The following is a 17,965-nucleotide window of genomic DNA, read 5'->3' as shown; positions in this document are numbered from 1 at the left end:
CAGAGAAGGACATGAGCCAGTAGTGTGCCCAGGTGGTGAGGAAAGCCAATGGCATCCTGACCTCTATCAGGAATAGTGTGGCCAGCAGGACTGGAGAACTCGTTGTCCCCCTGTACTTAAGACATGTGAGGCCACACCTCGAGTGCTGTGTCCCCTCAATTCAGGATGGACATTGAGGCACTGGAGTGAGTCCAGAGAAGGGCAACAGAGCTGGTGAAGGGTCTGGAGTAGAAGCTTGATGAGGAGTGGCTGAGGGAGCTGGAGGTGTTTAGTCTGGACAAGAGGAGGCTCAGGGGTGACCTTATCCCCACAACTACCTGAAAAGAGAGTGTAGCCAGGTGAGGGGTTGTTTCTGGTCCCAGGAAACCAGCACAGGACAAGAGGACATAGTCTCAAGCTGTGCCAGGGGAGGTTTAGGTCAGACATCAGGAGGAATTTCTTCACAGAAAGGATTAATAAATATTGGAATGGACTGTCCAAGGAGTTGGTGGGGTCACCATTCCTGGAGGTGTTTAAGGGACGGCTGTATGTGGCACCCAGTGCCATGTTCTGGTTGACACGGTGCTGTTCAATCACAGGTTGCACTCGATGGCCTTAGAAGTCTTTTCCAACCTAATGGATTCTGTGATTCTGTGACAGGAGACAGCACAGGCAACAAAAAGGGGAAATAAGATGATGAAGTGAGAGCTGGCGGTGAATACGGGGCTGCTGAAACACTGCCACTGGAGCATTTTTAAGACACTGCCGTTGGAGCAGCTTGAAAGGCCGCAAGGGGCGGGCGGGCGAGCCGGGCCCGGGCCCCGGCGAGGGGCGTGGCCAGCGGCAGCGGCGGGCGGTGTCACGCTGGGCCGGCCCGGCGCCCGGCCTGGCAGCGCCCGGTGCCTGCGGCCGCCGCCCGCCTCCGCCCCGCCCTGCCCTGCGGATGTGGAGCCGGCACCGGCGGTGAGTGGGGAGTGGGCGGCCGGGACTCCGCGGGAAGGGGCTCTCGCTGCCTGCGCCGCCGCCAGGGGAGGAGCCTCCGCCCTTCCCGCCCACCCCGCCGCGGCGCGGAGCCAGTGCCGAGCCCGGGCGGCCGTGACACCCCCGGCGCTTCCCCCGCCGCCCCGGCAGCGCTCGGGGCGGTGCTCGCGGCGTGCGGCCGCCTTGGGCTGCGGGCGGCGGGGGCAGCGGCGCAGGGCGGCGGCCGCCGGCCGGGCCGGGCCGGGGGCAGGCACTGAGTCACCGGCCGTGCTGGCGGCGGGGCCGGCCCGGCTGCTCTCCTCCCCGGTGTTTGGGTTCCTAAAAAAGGAGAGCGAGGCGCAGCCTGGCAGTGATGGGGCCGCCTTAGAGCGGGCACGGCCCGAGCGTGGCGGCTCCCGGGGCCGAGCAGCTGGAGGCCGGGCGGTGAGCCTGGCTCTGACCCGCTCTGGAAAAGGGCTGCAGCTCCTTTTGCCCTGAGCTGACAAGGTGGTCCTTGGTCATGTTGGAGTCGGTGGTTCCAGAGGTGTTTTCCGACCTAATTGTCACAGCCACCTAGCCGTTCAACGAGAACGGGAGCTTGAGAGTTTGAGGGTCTTTTTGGGTTGTTCCCTGTGCTTCTGGGTCTGTCACTAGTTACACGGTGTGTAGGATGAAAGAAGAGGCCAAATTACCTCCCATAGGGTCTGTGCTGGGCATTGGACGACCTGTTAGGAAAATATATTTGGAAATCACACAGGCACGATTTGGAAGAGTGCTTCAGCTCTGTTGTAGTTTTCAGTAGTAATGAGCCTGAAAATAACAAACTGAAACTGACTAGTTTTGGATTAGATGTTAGGAAGGAATTCTTTACCGCGAAGGTGGTGAGGCACTGGAACAGGATGCCCAGAGAAGCTGTGGGTGCCTATCCCTGACAGTGTTCAAGGCCAGGTTGGATGTGGCTCTAAACAACCTGGTCTAGTGGAAGGTGTTCCTGCCCATGGCAGGAGAATTGGAACTAGGTGATCTTTAAAAGTACCTCCAAACCAAACCGTTCTTTGATTTTGTGATGATTCTGTGATTTTTACACAGTCACCATGCCAAGGACGATGATTCTGAATAAATGATAGGAGCCAAGTTCGCTGAGTAGCACGCTGTTTATTAAAAAGGCTGTTTTCAAGAGATAACTGTTCTGCAAAGCAATATTCTTTACCAGTAGGTAATATTTAATAATTATCTAGTGCTTTTCATTCTTTGAATTCTTTAGAAATGGCAATATACACGATGTGTCAGGTGTAATTTTAGAATACCTCTGCAAACTGCTGATTATGGATGGTGATGTATTAAGGTGCAGTGATTTCTCAAGACAGTGTAGTTAGTCACAGACAAGCTCAGTTACAGTGCCTCATCTCCGATTATGTTTTTCTCTGTCTGGTTCACTCTGCTTGTGCAGATACACATCTGAATTTTTTTTAAAAAAAGACTTCATTTAAAGTGAATTTTTTTAAAGACATGAGTACTTGGGTTCAGAGCTGTAAATCTATATATTGCAAAACTGTGTGCCTGTGAAAAGGCAAGTGAAACTAACCAAAAACCCCACTGAAATTTGGTTTGAAAGCTTTTGTTTGTGAGTCGAAATTGACAAGTTGAATAGACTTGTTTATTTTGATATGCATATGTTTACAGTATCACTGTGTTTTGTAGGATAGTTTATATGAAATACTGGAGACTGATTTGTCCTTGAATCACAGAAGTATAATGGTCATAAATGCTGAATTGCATCCTTATAGCAGCTTCCTTAGAAATTAAGTATTTTAACAGGGGTGGGGAAACTGCTTAAAGGCAGTGGGTAAATTCCCTTCTTCAGTCAAGTTAATAGCAAAAAAACCCCAACAAAACAAAAAAACCCCCAAAACAACAACAAAAAAACCCAAACAAAAAAAAAAAACCCCTCACCAAAATCACCAAATCTTCCCCTCACTTTTAAATTTAGTAAATTAAATCTGTCATAGGTTTTTAAACTTTTTTGTAATGGAGTAGGGTAGTTACCAGATTTATTGTTTTCTGTCAACAACTCTTTAAGTTGCTTTATGAAGCATGATGCAATGATCACTGTACGGTAATTTATATAATATTTGTTAACAAGACAAAGAGAAGTGCTAAAAGAGAAGTGGTTGGGGTTGTTCAGGCTGAAGAAAAGAAGTCTGAGAGGAGACCTTATCGTTCTCTACAGCGACCTGAAAAGGAGGTTGTTGCAAGGTGGGGGACTGCCAAATAACAAGACAAGAGAAAATGGCTTCGAGTTGTGCCGTTAAAATTCTGTGAAAAATTTCATCATGGAAAGGGTTGCCAGGCATTGAAATAGGCTGTCCAGGGAAATGGTTGAGTCACCATCCCTAAAGGTATTTAAAAGCTCTGTAGATGTGACTCTTTGTGCCATTGTTTAGTGGTGGATTTGGAAGTTCTGCATTAATGGTTGGATTCAATCTTGAAGGCCTTTTCCAGCCTAAATGGGTCTCCAATTCTATAAGGGCCTGCTTAGATAATCTGGATTATTTACACATAAAGTTGTGCTGTCATTGCTTTGTAGCTGGACTTTGTCACAGAACAGTTGGTTTATAGGTTCTAAAAAGTCATTTAAGTGCTTTGAGTTTAATTTGCTTATCAGTATGATAGGTGTCTTACCTACCCAAGGTGGTATGAGTTTCCTTGATATGGTTAAAGCTTCACAAGATAAAGTGAGAAGGTTCTTCCTTAGAAATGTGTTTGCGTACTCATACCACAAGAAGTTTATTGATTTTTAAATACCGGTTTGACTAAGTTTCTGTTAATGTTTTCGTTTGCTGACAAATAGACTGTTGGAAGTTGCAGACCAACAGTTTTCCTACCTAGAGAGTAGGACTTAAATGCCATAGGAGATCAGTAGCATCTTGACAATTGCAGAGGTCACTCCACCTGGTACTATTAAGTGCATAAAAGTGTCCATCTATGCCTTTGATAAGCACAGACATGTGTAACTCACTACAGTAAAGTTTTGTGTTTTTTAGATTTGTATCAGATTTTTTTTAGCACTTGCATTTTTTTTGTTTTTGTTTTTTTTTGTACTTAGCAAGTTGTCAAGAGATGGCAGAAAAAAAGAAAGAGATGGTGGAAAGCTGGTCTTTCTTGGATACTGCTGAGTCTAACTTCAGGCCTCTGGTAGTAATTGAACTTGCAAAAGGCACCAAAGAAGAAACCATAGAATGGCTTACTGAGAGAATTGTGGACAAAAAGGCAAATGGAGGTGAGTACAGTATGATCTTCTTTGAAATAAAATTGGCTGTCACTATAATATGAAGACATACAGAAAATTAATTTTCAGGGAATTTGTGGTATAATGATTGTTTGCCAGTCTCATTTTGTTTTGCATTTTTTGCACCCACTGAACCCTGTTATTAATGAAAACGTTGGCTTAAGGTCAAATGCCAGTTGAACTCTAGAATTCTTCCATTTTTTGCCCTGAAGCCCTGACAACCTATGTTTCAATGTAGTTTTGGTGTCACTTTTTATAGCAGTTGTCTAGACACGTCTCTCCTGTTGCTTACAGAAACATAATAAGCCTTGCCTAAATGGAGATGCTGCACATCCTGTCCATATAAGTCTTTGTACCATGTTGTTGAACAAAATTAAGTTAGCAGAAAACAATTTAATCTTGATAATGTCATGTTGGATTTTATTTATATTTTTTGTTAGCGTGTAGGGTCTTAAAAAGACACATTTCAATACTCATTTTGGTATGCTTTTGGGAATTGAAGTTAGGCTAATTAATTTGTAATTCCTTGGACTTTTTAAAAACTTTTTTTTTTAAGTCATTATTTGTGGCTGTTGTAGCCTATGGTCAGTAATATTTCTGTGGCTGATGGATTTGTGAATATAAACTTGCTTTCAGGCCTCTGTTAGATAAGATAAGGATGTTTCTGCTTCAAAAATCTCGTCTTCTTAAAACCAATGGGATGGTTTGCCGAAGCATTTCTTGCTTTTATGATGTGAACTTTAGGGGAATAGATCCAAACATTGTTGGATCTGAACTGGAACCCATTGTTCCAGTTCATTGTTGAGAGTGCTTCAGCAGAAACAGGGCTAAATCAGGGCGTGACTGTGCGAGATTCTGAGCGTCCTATGTCAAATGCTGTTGAAACCTTAACTCTTTGTTCCCTTATAAAGGGACATTTTCAGCACTCCTGTTAGCTAGAGCCAATATATTGGATGCTAAAATGCTAGGGGTTTTAGGTGCAATTTTAATGTATTTTCATGCTTATTTTACCACTCTTTACTTTAAGGTGCACAACTGCTGATTAAACCATTGGTTACGGAAAATGGAGTTGAAAATATTTATCTAGTTGGAGCTTCGCACTTAAGGCTGTTGCTGGGAGCTGAAACTGTAGGTTTGGTGAAGGAGTGCAGTGATAACTCAATGAGAACTTTTACATACAGCAGTAGAAAAACTTTCAAACATTTTGCAGGTAAGCAATTTAGGAATGTGGGAATCTTTGTCATTGCAAAGTGGTGACTAAAGATTTTAAGCAAATATGCTGCCAAATTTTTTACCGTCTTTCTGTTCCTTGGAATGATAACTGTGAACAGCAAGTGGAAGACCATGAAAAGCCATGAAAAAAAAAAACTTGTTTTTAACTATGGAAATTCAGGTCATATAATGAATTTTGGTTTCTTTCACATGGTTTTATTTTTTTGTTTGTCTTTTCCTTCATGCTTTTCTATGCTCCAAATAGTCTCTTACATGCATGAAAGATTTTCGTGGAAAATAAGACAAGAAAAAGAGTTGGTAAACATGATTTTATTATTAACAATCCATGTTATGAATTAATGTAGCAATTTAATTTCTGTGAGCCAGTTTTGAGGCTTATTATCTTAAAATTAGCTGGAAAAAGTAGAAACACATTTCTCTGTTACATGTACGCATCAAACAAACAATAATTAACTGTACAGAGACATTCAGGGGGATTTGGGCATGATTAGTGGAATAGTTCCTTTTCCTCCTTTATTTTGTGGGGGTGCCAACACAGGAACATTTCCTTTTAAATGTGCTGCTTGTAGGGTATTTAACGTCCCTACAGTGGAAGAACTCATGTTTTTGCTCTGCAGGTAAGTATTGGCATTCCAGTTTAGTCTTGCCAGTACTTTTAATGTGCCTGTTTGAGTGATGCCTTTCACCACATTTTCAATATGAAGGTTCTTGGGTTTGTCTGAAACAATTTTTAAGTTTTGTTGTTCAGTGGCAGTTTTGCTCAACACTGCTGTTGTGCAGTAACTGTTGCAGTGTCTTTACTTTTGTGGCCTTGCTTTCCTGAAATTAGGAGGCCTTCAGAAGAGTTGTCAGTTGCAAAAGTGTCACTTCCATTTCTTTTCATGCCTTTACATTATTAATGCAAATCTGACACAAATTCCACTGCTAACAGAATCTCTAGGATTAGCTGGATTTCCAACTGCTGTAAATATATTTTTGGCTGTATCTCCTGGTATTTTTTTCTTTTTAAAAACGCAAATGTAATTTTAGTTTTGTTTAGGTGCAATCAGAGAAATTGTCAACTAGCAAAGAAACCCTGCAGTCTATGTTGTCTTGTTAGTATTTCTGGTTGCCCAGTTAAACTAATACTATACTGTTATTCTTTGTATTAGAGCTGTGTTGATATTTTAGCTTCTGAGTATGTTTAGCGCAATCCCTGTAGTTTCTTATTCCTAAGGGGGGAAAAGAAATGTTTTTATCTCAAAGAAATCTGAGTCTTGTTTCCATGGTGATAAATTGATTTGGTTTGACATAGGTTTGTTGCTGTAATTTTTTTTTTTTCCCAATTCTGGTAATTATTTTATAGTTTGCTGCCATGGTTGTAGTCCTGTGCTGCACTGTTTCATACAACCTTCCTTTTTATTTAGATGACAATCACAATTTCCTTACAATGGCAGAATGTCAGTACATCATCAAACATGAACTTGAAAATTTGAGAGCCAAAAATGAAAAAATGATCCCTGGATATCCTCAGGCAAAGCTGTACCCAGGAAAATCAATTGGTAAGTAATGTAGTTTGTTGCCTCTAACTCACTTTGTTGATGTAGGGTAGTGTTCATGGTGAAAAAAAATTAATTTTCTTGCAGTGCGGAGAAATACTTCAGATGTTTAAGTCCCACTATTTTTAACTAACTTTGTTTTTTCACTGCTTCAGTAATAGGATAAAAGGCAATGGATGCACAATACCACAAGAGAAATTCTGAATAGGTATCAAGAAAGTATTCTTCTCAACAGGGTGATCAAACATTTAATCAGATATTTAAGGAGATTGTTGGTAACTGTCCTGGGAGACTTCTAAATCCTCACTGGACAAGGCCCTGAGCGGCCCAATTTAAGCCACACTTACCTTGAGCAGGAGGGTGGACTGGATTACTTCCAGAGGGCCTTCCATCCCAAGTCGTTCTGTGAGGCTGAGGCTCTGGCCTTATGTTCTCTTCAGCTGGGTAGTTTTTCCACATGTTGATGTTATCCATTATTTTTAATTAGTATCAAAAGTATTTATTATTTAAGTTACGTGATTATATACTTGGTTTCTCGCTGTGTAAAAATACTGGAGTGAGTACCAGTGCTCCAGAGTTACAGACTTCATAATAAGAAGGAAGTTTTATTTAATTTATTTGGTTTCACTGATCTTCTTTGCTTCAAGAGCTTTTCCTTTTCATGGGAGAAAGCACCAGCTCTCATTGCTTCTATTTTTATGGTAGCTGAAAGTAGTTTGTTGGCAGAGATGCTACAGATTCTTAGGAGAATGTATCTTAATAATTGTTTGTCCTTTTGTTAACAGTGTCTTTATTCATTAGTGTAGGTCATCAGAGAAGGAGATCTGTGCATATTAATGGTTCAAAAATGTAAATAAATGTAGATGTCAGATGAGTTTACATTGTTAATTTTTAATATAGTCAAGGTATTTTTCTAGTTTTGTCAGGCAGATGATAATGGGAAGTAATAGAATACTGTCCCACTTCCAGTGCCTCCCTGTTTTTTAATTTATTTTCTTTTTTCCATGGTAGTAACTTCAGAGCTGTTTCTTAATTATTTATCCACACATGTAGTATTGCTTTCCATAACAAAGCTAAATACAAATTGCAGAACATATAGTTTGTTTGCAATGCAGACGTGATGTAGTTTATGAATTAGTGTAAACTGATAATTCAAAGGGGTTTTTGTATCTTTCCCATAATTAATACGATGATGACTTTGTAGCTGTCCCCACAGTGCTACATGTGGCATTTCAGTCCTGAGCTGTAGTGCCTTTTGCTATTGAAGCTGCATCAGGTTATATTGCAAAGCTGTGGAGTAGTTATTATATGTAAAAATGTTGCTGTTCTGGTGCACATTATTTGCAGGAATAAGTATAACTGCTCTCTATAATTTTTTAATTAACATGAGACAATTTTTTTTAGGATTTGAGTTCTAAATCTATTTCAAAAATACTTTAGGCTTACTAAGTACACACCATAACCTGTTTACTTATGTCGACTTCACTGTCCTTTGAAGGAGTGGTAGGTATCTATTTTTTCTTTTCTCTTCTAGTGCGAAGATTATTGACCAGTGGTATTCTTGTTCAGATTTTCCCTCTGCATGATAGAGAAGAGTTGAAAAAGCTTAGTCACAGCTGGTATGGCCGAGTGAAAGTTGGTTATCAACCTTTAGGTATGTGAACAGCCTTTGCATTGTGGTTGTGGAGTCCTGAAATTAGACCACAGCTCTTTTACCATTTGGACAGGTTTTTCCTCTTTTATTAGTGTTTCCTGTGTGACCTGCAGAAATGGTGCTAGACTTGCAAAATTGGTGGTTCCAGAGTCTGCAGATTCAGTGTCTCTGAGATTCCATGTAACAGCAGTCTGCACATCACAAATTCTCCCCACTCATCAGTAAAGCAGGAATGGTCCAAGTCAAGACTGTTTTTTCAAACTGGCTGTTGACAAACTCCCACATGTCTGGAGCTCCTAAAGCTTTTTTGTGTTGTGGGTGTGTCAAAAGTGTGTTTACAACTGTTTGTTTTAAATTCATTGTCTGAATTAAGTCTCTATGTTGTTGGATGCCAGTGTCCCTTGAGTATATTTTAGACACTGAATAATCTTAAAATGAATATAATTTTTATTCTGGCAATGTGGAAAGTTAAGTTCTAAACTCCAGACCTGTACACTTTATTTAAAAATAAAAAAAGGAAGCATTTGGGAGCTTGCCTGAATATAAATCTCAGAGTACTGCAGTTGCTTGAGGTTCTTTCCTGAGCTGCAGGAAGTTAAAGATCTATCTTGATAATGCCTGCCTCTGGAGTATTGTGTTAGGAGCCTTATTATGTACTGATCTTTTGCTTATGTGAGAAAGGGTTTTGTTTTTGGACTGACACTGAATCCATACAAAATTTTGAAGTAAATCCCAGGAACTTGTTAAGTATGTACTAATTTAGAGATGTTTTTCATGTTGGAGTGTGAAATGATGCTACTGACTTACACTTGAATGTATTTCTTAATGAATTTTTGATTGACCAGGATGTTGCAGTGCTGATCCTTCTGTCTGTTTACCTTTCCTTCTTGCTTTCAAAGACTTTTATCTGGTTGACAGTTGTGAACTTCTGCTGTAGTGTTTTGATAGCCATAAGAATATTGTGGTATTGCACGTGAGGTTTTTTTGTGGTGGTGTATTATAGAGGTAACGCATTGTGGTAGTGTATATACAGTGTCAATTCAGAGGTCATGCTTCTATGGCTGTTTCTTTAAGTTGGTAAGTACAAAACAGTGGCATACGAGTAATCTGGTCATCCAAGCAGGCAAAGAAAAGAGGTTTCAGCATTCTAACCTGTTTGATAGGCATTTCTGTATCTAGTCACTACTAGATTATATGAATAATAACCCTGTAATTTTTTTTGTTTGTTTGTAAGATAAGTGCTATATCTTCTTGGAGGTAATGCATCTGTCATGAAATATACCCATTACTAGTGCACTTTTTTAAGTCCCTGTAGCACCTCAGTAGACAAACTTAGTGAGTACAGCAAGTATTTCATGTATCAGTTGTCTGCTGAAGAGCATGTCTCAACCTGAGTACTCTATCTGATGTGTTTAAGATTTTAAGAGTTTGATACACCTGTCCATCTGTTCCTTTAGTTCCTTGAAGGTTAGCACAACTAGCCCTTTTTCTCTGAGAAAGCTGAAACGAATTTGTTTCTCAGGAGTACATATGTCAGTGGGAATTTTCAGAAGCTGGATGTCACTTGCTCTTCAAGTTTGGTTTTTGTTACATCAAATGTCTTCCATGCCATTCATTGATCAATTCTGTTTTCAAGAATGATAGTGTTTTCTCATTGGTTGAGGGGTTTTTTTTGTTTGTCTGTTTTTTTCCCTTTCTCTGAATATCTTTTTGACTTCCTTGCCATCTGAATAGTATGCTTATGTGGGTATATATGTAACATCAAAAAAAAAAAAAATCAGATAACCATCTTACATTTTGTAATAATGGTGAAGGAAGAAAGAAAAAGCAATGATATTCATTGTGTTATTCAAAAGAAAAATATTCTGGCCAGTGGAAAGCTGTAAGTTCATATAAGGTCACATTTGGTATTGTACTGACACCCCTGTTAAGTGTAATCTTAATTGAGTAATTTCTTTCTGCAGATGACATACGCGGCTACTTTGGCGAAACCATTGCTCTCTACTTTGGCTTCTTAGAATACTTCACATTTGCTTTGATTCCAATGGCTGTCATTGGGATTCCTTATTACGTGTTTGCATGGGAAGACTACGACAAATATGTGATGTTTGCCACGTTCAATCTGCTGTGGTCCACTGTCATCCTGGAGGTTTGGAAGCGGATCTGCGCCATCCTGACGTACCGCTGGGGCACGCTGCTGATGAAACGACAGTTTGAAGAGCCAAGACCAGGCTTCCATGGTGTGCTGGGGATCAATCCTGTCACTGGGAGGGAGGAGCCGGTGTACTCAAGTATTAAGAGACAATTACGCATTTACCTGGTGTCCTTACCATTTGTGTGCCTTTGCCTCTACTTCTCACTGTACGTGATGATGATTTACTTTGACTTGGAGCAGTGGGCTCTGGATTATCACCAAGAGAATGAGTCTAACTTCAGCAGCTTGATGCTGTATGTGCCCAGTATCATCTATGCCGTTGTGATTGAAATTATGAACCGTATCTATCGGTATGCTGCTGAATTCTTAACATCGTGGGGTAAGAAAGTTGTTCATTCTTCTTCTTTCAAGTTAGAATCCTACATACTTTGTATTTGCTTCTTTGTGGAATGCATTGCTGTGAGTTCTTGTTCAACGGAAAGCTAAAGAGATTTCCCAAAGTAGGTTCTTGTGGGGTAAAAGAGATGGCCATTTTAACTTGTATTTTGAGTATTCTGGGACTGCAGTTTCATATTTGGTTTAATGTAGTCTGAGTCAGACATGCTGTCAGAAGGAGTGATCCTGCCTTCCTCCTCAGCCTCTCTCTGCCTTTGGTGCAGAAGTTCCCCCTCCCTGATTTAGCTCTTTTTCTGGTTGTCTCAGCTATAGTGCTGACAAAAGGGGTGGGGGGGAGAGCAGGAGGATAAGAGCTCAGAGGTGCATGGATGGCAGGAAGGATTGTCCTGGCAAGTTGCACATAGAGCCTGGGTTTGCTCACTGTGCTTTAGTCTACTGTACATCAGTGCAGAGGGCAGAGACACTGAGATAAAGGAGCCAAATCTAAGCCCACTCTAATTGTCATGGGAGTGTTTATATATGCTACATGTATAATAAAGACTGGGATTCCACATCCCAATCAAAATGTGTTTCTGTGGGCACTCTCAGAAGAGGAAGAATGTTATAATAGATTACTTTTTTTGTCTCCCGTGTGTGTCTGATTTATTTAACAGATTGGGCCTTGTGTTTTGTAACCTAACATAAGGACAGTGAAATGCTGGTGTTCATTTTGAATTTTAGCACTTTTACAGACATGTGAAGTCACTTTCAGATAAAGTTAATAGATTGAGCTAATGGAGAATTAACTGCTTCATGAAGCTCCATATGGCATTGATTTGCAGGACAGAATCCAGATTGCTAAAGCTGGAGACCCAGGAAATTAACAGAAGAAAGATAAAGCAAAAGGGAGATCGATGCAGAAGACAGAATAAAAAGAGGTGTTGAAGTGGGGATTAGTTATGCTTGCCAAAATGATCTGCTCAGCAAATTCAACCAGACATCCATGATAGTAAAAGAAAGCAATTTCTTTGTTAAAGATTGTCCAAGGTTTTTATTTAAATAACTTTAAAATTAATATCTAGGGCTCAGTTGGCTGTTTTGTTCCATTGTTTTTACTATACTGCAAGAAAAGGCATTTCTGTGAAATACCCAGTTATGTTGATCTAATAGACTAAAATGTTTTTAACAGGCAAGTCAAGGGATTTTTTTTATCCAGGCTTTTTTGGGTTTAAGCTGATGTTTCATATTCAGCAGAGGCAGTATTTATGTAACCTGCTACACTGACAGCTTGTGCCTTTTCTGTGCTATCCAATGTGTTTCTGCTGCCATGCTCTGAATAGGCTGAAAAGCTCATCTGGCTGTCCTATCTTCTCTCCCACCTGGCATGTTTTCAGATAATATCTGACTTCAACAGCTAAAGTGACAAAGCACGGAAAACAATCTGGCATATTTTATGCACCCCTCTTGCACCCATTTATTGTGAAAGCTGGTTGTCTAGTGAAAGCTAAAAGTAAAAATTGCAGTCACTTGAGTGTGTTTTCACGTGTCAGGCCTAACTTGATGCTCCTGTCAGAGTAGAGCTCTGCTGTTTTATCCTGATCAAAGTCTGTTGGTGATGGTGTCTCCTTTCAGCTTTGTTGAGACAACACATGCTAGTGTGCTGCCTTCCCAGTTACTGCTTGCCCAGGGCTTTAAAGGTACAATCTAACAAAGTAGCAGAAAGAAAATTAAAGGCTCCTATCCACTCCCCTTTTCTCCCCTCCAGTGAACCAGCCTTCCAGAAATGTCAGGTTCTGACAGTTTATAATGAATGAACTGAAAATCTCAGTTTAAGATGAGTAGTGCATCTGTTGAACTTCACATATTCTAGTCTTGCTGTTGAATGTAGGGTCTTATCTAAATTCCTGAGAGAGAGATGGGAATATTTCTGTGAGCATTTACTGGTTTTGAATCAAATTTGGTATTGTTAATTTTCATTTTATATTCCCATTAGTTTTACATAGTTTTCAGCCAATGAACAACTAAAAACTAGATGCATTTTGTTAAATCTTAAGAGTGATGGTTGTTTTTTCTTTTATTACATGGTAGGAGGTTCTGCTATATACTAATTAATATTTTTGTTGGTATTTTAGAAAATCACAGGCTGGAATCTTCATATCAGAATCATTTAATTCTGAAGGTTTTAGTGGTAAGTATGTCATATAAGCAGCTTTTAAGATTACTTTAATAGAGACAGCTTCCGCTGTGTTTTATTAGTGCTTTCCTAGCATCACAATGACCTACAGTTTTGCTCAAGGCCAAATAGTAGCACAAATATCAGAGTAAACAATGTTTCTGTTATGGTTACAGTAACTGCTAGACTATTTTAGATGCCTCTTTTATAGTGGAGAGTTGGCTTTTTGTTTGTATTGAATTGTTCTTTCATTAGAATGCAGTATATATAAGTTTCTGTTAATTGGTGTGGTCCTGCCTTCAACTGAGAGCTGTTTTGTTCAGTGTTTGCATGATTTTATGGTAAACCATGTTTTGAAAAGTTCATGTATTCCACCTATACTAACATTCAGACAGCCAGTCAGAGGAACCTGAAAATGTCTGTCAGTCTACTCCTGTGTAGTTCATAGCATATATGAATCTATTTAATTTATCTTTTCTTCTTGTTTCCTTTTGAAAAGATCATTTAAGTTTCTTCCTTTTTTATTTCCTCAATTTCCTGAGAGTTCCTCCTTTATTTCCTTCACCATGTTTTTGTATGTGTGTGTGTGTTTATTTGGGGTTTGTTTTGTTTGTTTTGGGGTTTTTTTTGTGTTAAATCTCAGTGTTAGCCCTCTGTTACTGGTAACCTCTGGAGCTAAAACTCTTGTAGATATCACTTATAGCTTTGTTTCTTCCTGTATCCTTTCTCATAAAACTTAGAACCTTTTTTTTTTTTCCCTATAGGGTATTTATACCAAATGATTAAAAAAATTATGAAATGTCAAGTGTAAGTTTCCCCCAGTTTTCATTCTCAGTCTGTGAATAGCTCTCTGTACTCCCAATATTATCTGTATTGGCCAAGAGCTCCAAAACAGGAGCTGCAGCATTTACAGCAAGTAGGAAACTTCAGAGTTTGATTAATTACTATGATTATGTCTCATTTTAGAAGTAAGGAATATTTCTCTTGGCCATAAAACCTTTTGAAGTGATTAAACAAAAACTGCAACAAACATATATAAAGGAACATTTTTAGAGATTGAGAGACATAGCACCCAACATATATATTTTGACAAACTCTTACTTAAAAAAAGTCACTGCTCCAGATGAAGATCTAATGTTATCTGGAGAAATTGCCAAAAAATGAAAGTTAAGTAGAAGGTGATGTGTTTTTAATGCCAACATTTCATAATTCAGTTGTAGCTCTCTTTGTACACTTTACTTTAGGAAAGCATTAAGCTTGTTAGGTGAAAAACTGAGTAAGACCAATATTCAAAATGTGTTTTTTCTGACCTAAGTCTTAAAAATGGTAAAGAAAATTTTGATGGGCTGTTTACATCTTCATGGAAGCCATTTAGTCAAGCCAGCTGTTAAGTTAGATGGTATTCTGCATCTGAACTTTTGCTCGAATACTAAAATCAAATATTTTTATTTGCAGTTCAACTTCTTAAATTGTTTTGCATCTCTTTTCTACATTGCCTTTGTGTTGTTTGATATGAAGCTTTTGAGGCAGGTGAGTTCCAAGAACATCTTAAGAATGTTAATGAATCTAGGAAAATAAAGGATTGATTGAAACAGACTTCAGTAGTTAATTCTAAAACATAAACTTGGCAATTAATATGTTTCACCTATATTTTCTTAGAAATCCAACTTCCATGTTTCAGTTCCCCTGACTTTATTACAGAATCACAACAGAGTAGAGTAATTCTTTCTCTCTGTATAAATGAGGAACTGTTTTCAAATAAATTTGATTATTCACTCACATAGACAAGATTGGGAAGTTTTAATTTCCTCTTTATTTCCTTTTATGTTAGAAAATGTTCTTCTCTGTAGTGTTCTTAATGAGAGACTCTTGAGGATAGGGTCATGATTAAGTTCATGTATGGTGAGGATCTGGGAATAAATAAAAGCAAAAATAAGTAGTTGTGGTTGGTATTTTAAACCAACTTTCACACTCAAATGCATGAAAATTTGGTGTAAGGAAAATATTTTTGCTCTAAACATAACGAGTAGTACAAGAACTTCAGCTCAAGACCTCTGTTGCTCTGAAGTGATTTGTAGCAAAACACTTGACATACCAGTCTGATCTGGTATAGACCAGACATAACATTTGTGACATTTCTTCTACTTTCAGGTAAAATCAAAAAATAAAAAGCATGGAAAAAATTCAGTCTTTAGCTCTGTGATTGTTATTGGCATATATTAAATATGCATTACCCTTCAGTACTTGGGTAGATACATCCAGATACACAAAATACTTAGACTACTAACTCCTAATTAGTCCTTTTCAGCACACAGCAAAGGATGGGAACTAGATCATCTACACTTTTCATATGGTATTGCTATGTTTGTTAGGCTTGCCTTTTTTTCATAGTATAGTAATTTACAGTGTTACTCGAGCTCACAGAATTGCAAATGATTATAGGTTCATCACAGTTTGGTGTTGTTTTTTTTTTTTTTTTAATTTAAGAGCTTGGCCACTTTGCTGATAACTTCGCAGATCCTCAACCAATTTGCAGAATCCTTGCTTCCTTACTGGCTCCAGAAGAGATACAACAGGAGGATGAAGAAACACATGAGTTCCAAGAAAACTGATGAGGACCTTTCATTAGCTGAGCAGGTCAACATGGAGAAAGAAATGGGAACCTATTTGGTATGTTGTAGTACTGTGAAACAGTTACAACTTTTCTGGGCTGTAGTTGACAGAGGAATCAGCCAAGGCAAGCAAGAGTATTGTTGGCGTTCTGGTGTGGCAGCTTATTTCCAGATTCATCAGCTTTGCTGGTAGCTGTTTTTTCAGCTGTATGTTATCCTGGATCAGGAAGTGGATACAGTGCAGGATCCTAGTGACACCAGAATGAAGTGGAAGGAATGAACAGCTCTATCTGGAGCTACCTAACCCCGTATCACAGGAGACAAGTATTTGTGTAATATGCCCTTAATCTCCAAGGGTAGCCCAAAGACTACCCGGATGGGTAGGCTGGCACAGGGAAGAGGGAGATTATTTCTGTTTCGGTTTGATTTTGCAGTGGTACTAGTTTAAATGATCAGTTAAACTAGAGCCTGAGAGAGATCGCTTACGTCTCGATGGGGCCAGAAACGGAGGACAGAAGAAACCAACTCTTCAAAACAATATTCCTGCTGGATGCTCTTGCCTTTTGAAACCACAGCTTTGGTATTCATTGTCTTCTTGGTTCTGTTCTTGACTACTTCCTACCAAATATAATTTTTAATTGTGTTTAGCAGATTTCATGCCATTCATGACTTAAAATTCTAAAGGAATTTACACAGTGGACGTCTGTGTGTATGTTAAGGCCTCACAGACTTCACAACTTCATCAGATGCTGCAAGCACAACCACAAGAGTCTTAATAAGTATGATTTTTGCTTTTACAGGATAAGAAATACATGTACACAGTGCACCTTTCATGTAAAAGGTAGACATTAGTAGTTTGAAATTTGATAACAACATATCAGATTCCTCTCTTCCTGCCTCAAGTGCCATGAAATGGGAATAGGAGAAAGAACTATCACCTTTACAATTAAAAAACTGTACAAATGTGTTCCTGTGTGAAGGTTGGAGGGAGATAGAATTAGACAGCCTGTGTTGCAGGCTGTGTTGCAGGCTGTGCAGAACGCAGCAGAAGTCCCTGTGTTAGTGTCTGAGCTGGTAAATCAGCACAGTCCAGCGCTGCACCTGCGCATCAGCTAGCACAGCTCCCAGAGTTGTGTGTCAGCGTCAGGCCTGGCCAAACAAGCTCTGCCTTAGACCTGAGCTGACTCCCGATTCTCAGCTGTCACATACAAAGCCAGTGTGGTGTGTCTGAGTCACATTGCCCAGTGCTTCTTGTGCAGAGCTGGATCAAATGAATCTGCACCTGTTGTGCTGTTGTGCCCTGAATAGTTTTTCACGGAGACCCAAGAGGTCAGTTGTGGAGAGTTAAGATTTTGCCTTGGATGTGTCTGCTGCTAGCCTCAGTTTCAGTTCTAAATACTGTGTACTCAAAGCCTTAATTTTATATTCAATCTAAAGATAATTGTTTTGCTGTGCTTATGAATAAACGATATTAGACCATTGATTTGTTTGCAAGCAGTGAGCTGTCAGCAGACAAGAATATTTCTAAAATTAAAACTGTCACAAGGGGGAGGCATTTGACTGTTTAGTAACTGAGGAGTCTTGACAGAATTCTGTGTTTCAGGCTCTTTTGTTTTGATTCCTTCTTTCACATACTCTTCAGCATTTAATTCTCTATTCTTTTTGTCCTTATTCTTGCTTACTTTTCAAATGTCCAGTCCTTAACCCTGTTGAGGATGTAAAAACATCCTGCAATAATTCTTAATTATTTTTTTCTAATTTCTGCTTCACTCCTCTAGTAATTTTCTCCCTTAATTTATTCCTTGTTTTTGTTTCCTTGATGCTGTAGCTGATCTCATGGCTGCTGATGGCACAGTTACAAATTTATTTAACATCATCTCAGACTCCTTTTTTCCTACACAAAGTTTCATAAATTGAGTAGGAGAAAAATATTGGCTATTCTAAAAGCCAATAGGTATTGGGCAAGGAAATGAGAAGTATGAGGAAGCAATGGGAAT

The 17,965-nt window shown here is 39.4% G+C and overlaps 1 protein-coding gene across 3 annotated transcripts in view; it reads left to right on the top strand.

The window, feature by feature from the left end:
- The first annotated feature begins 866 nt into the window (after positions 1-866).
- Positions 867-17,965, top strand: part of ANO10 (anoctamin 10) — a 132,307-nt gene continuing 115,208 nt past the window's right edge. For 2 of the 3 annotated variants that reach the window (XM_040082649.2, XM_058423053.1), the window contains exons 1-9: positions 1,885-2,151; positions 4,046-4,219; positions 5,256-5,438; positions 6,868-7,002; positions 8,534-8,653; positions 10,618-11,187; positions 13,316-13,371; positions 14,812-14,886; positions 15,844-16,026. In XM_040082649.2, the coding sequence (XP_039938583.1) occupies positions 4,060-4,219; positions 5,256-5,438; positions 6,868-7,002; positions 8,534-8,653; positions 10,618-11,187; positions 13,316-13,371; positions 14,812-14,886; positions 15,844-16,026 (1,482 nt within the window). In that variant the 5' untranslated portion in view covers positions 1,885-2,151; positions 4,046-4,059. Of the gene's footprint in view, positions 943-1,884; positions 2,152-4,045; positions 4,220-5,255; positions 5,439-6,867; positions 7,003-8,533; positions 8,654-10,617; positions 11,188-13,315; positions 13,372-14,811; positions 14,887-15,843; positions 16,027-17,965 lie in introns of those variants that run through there. The other variant, XM_040082640.2, reaches the window with a different exon arrangement.

The sequence above is a fragment of the Hirundo rustica genome, chromosome 1 (genome assembly GCF_015227805.2).
Source record: "Hirundo rustica isolate bHirRus1 chromosome 1, bHirRus1.pri.v3, whole genome shotgun sequence".
Taxonomy (NCBI): Eukaryota; Metazoa; Chordata; class Aves; order Passeriformes; family Hirundinidae; genus Hirundo; species Hirundo rustica.
The sequence above is the reverse complement of the archived record's forward strand: the minus strand, read 5'-3'. Positions and strand labels throughout refer to the sequence as shown.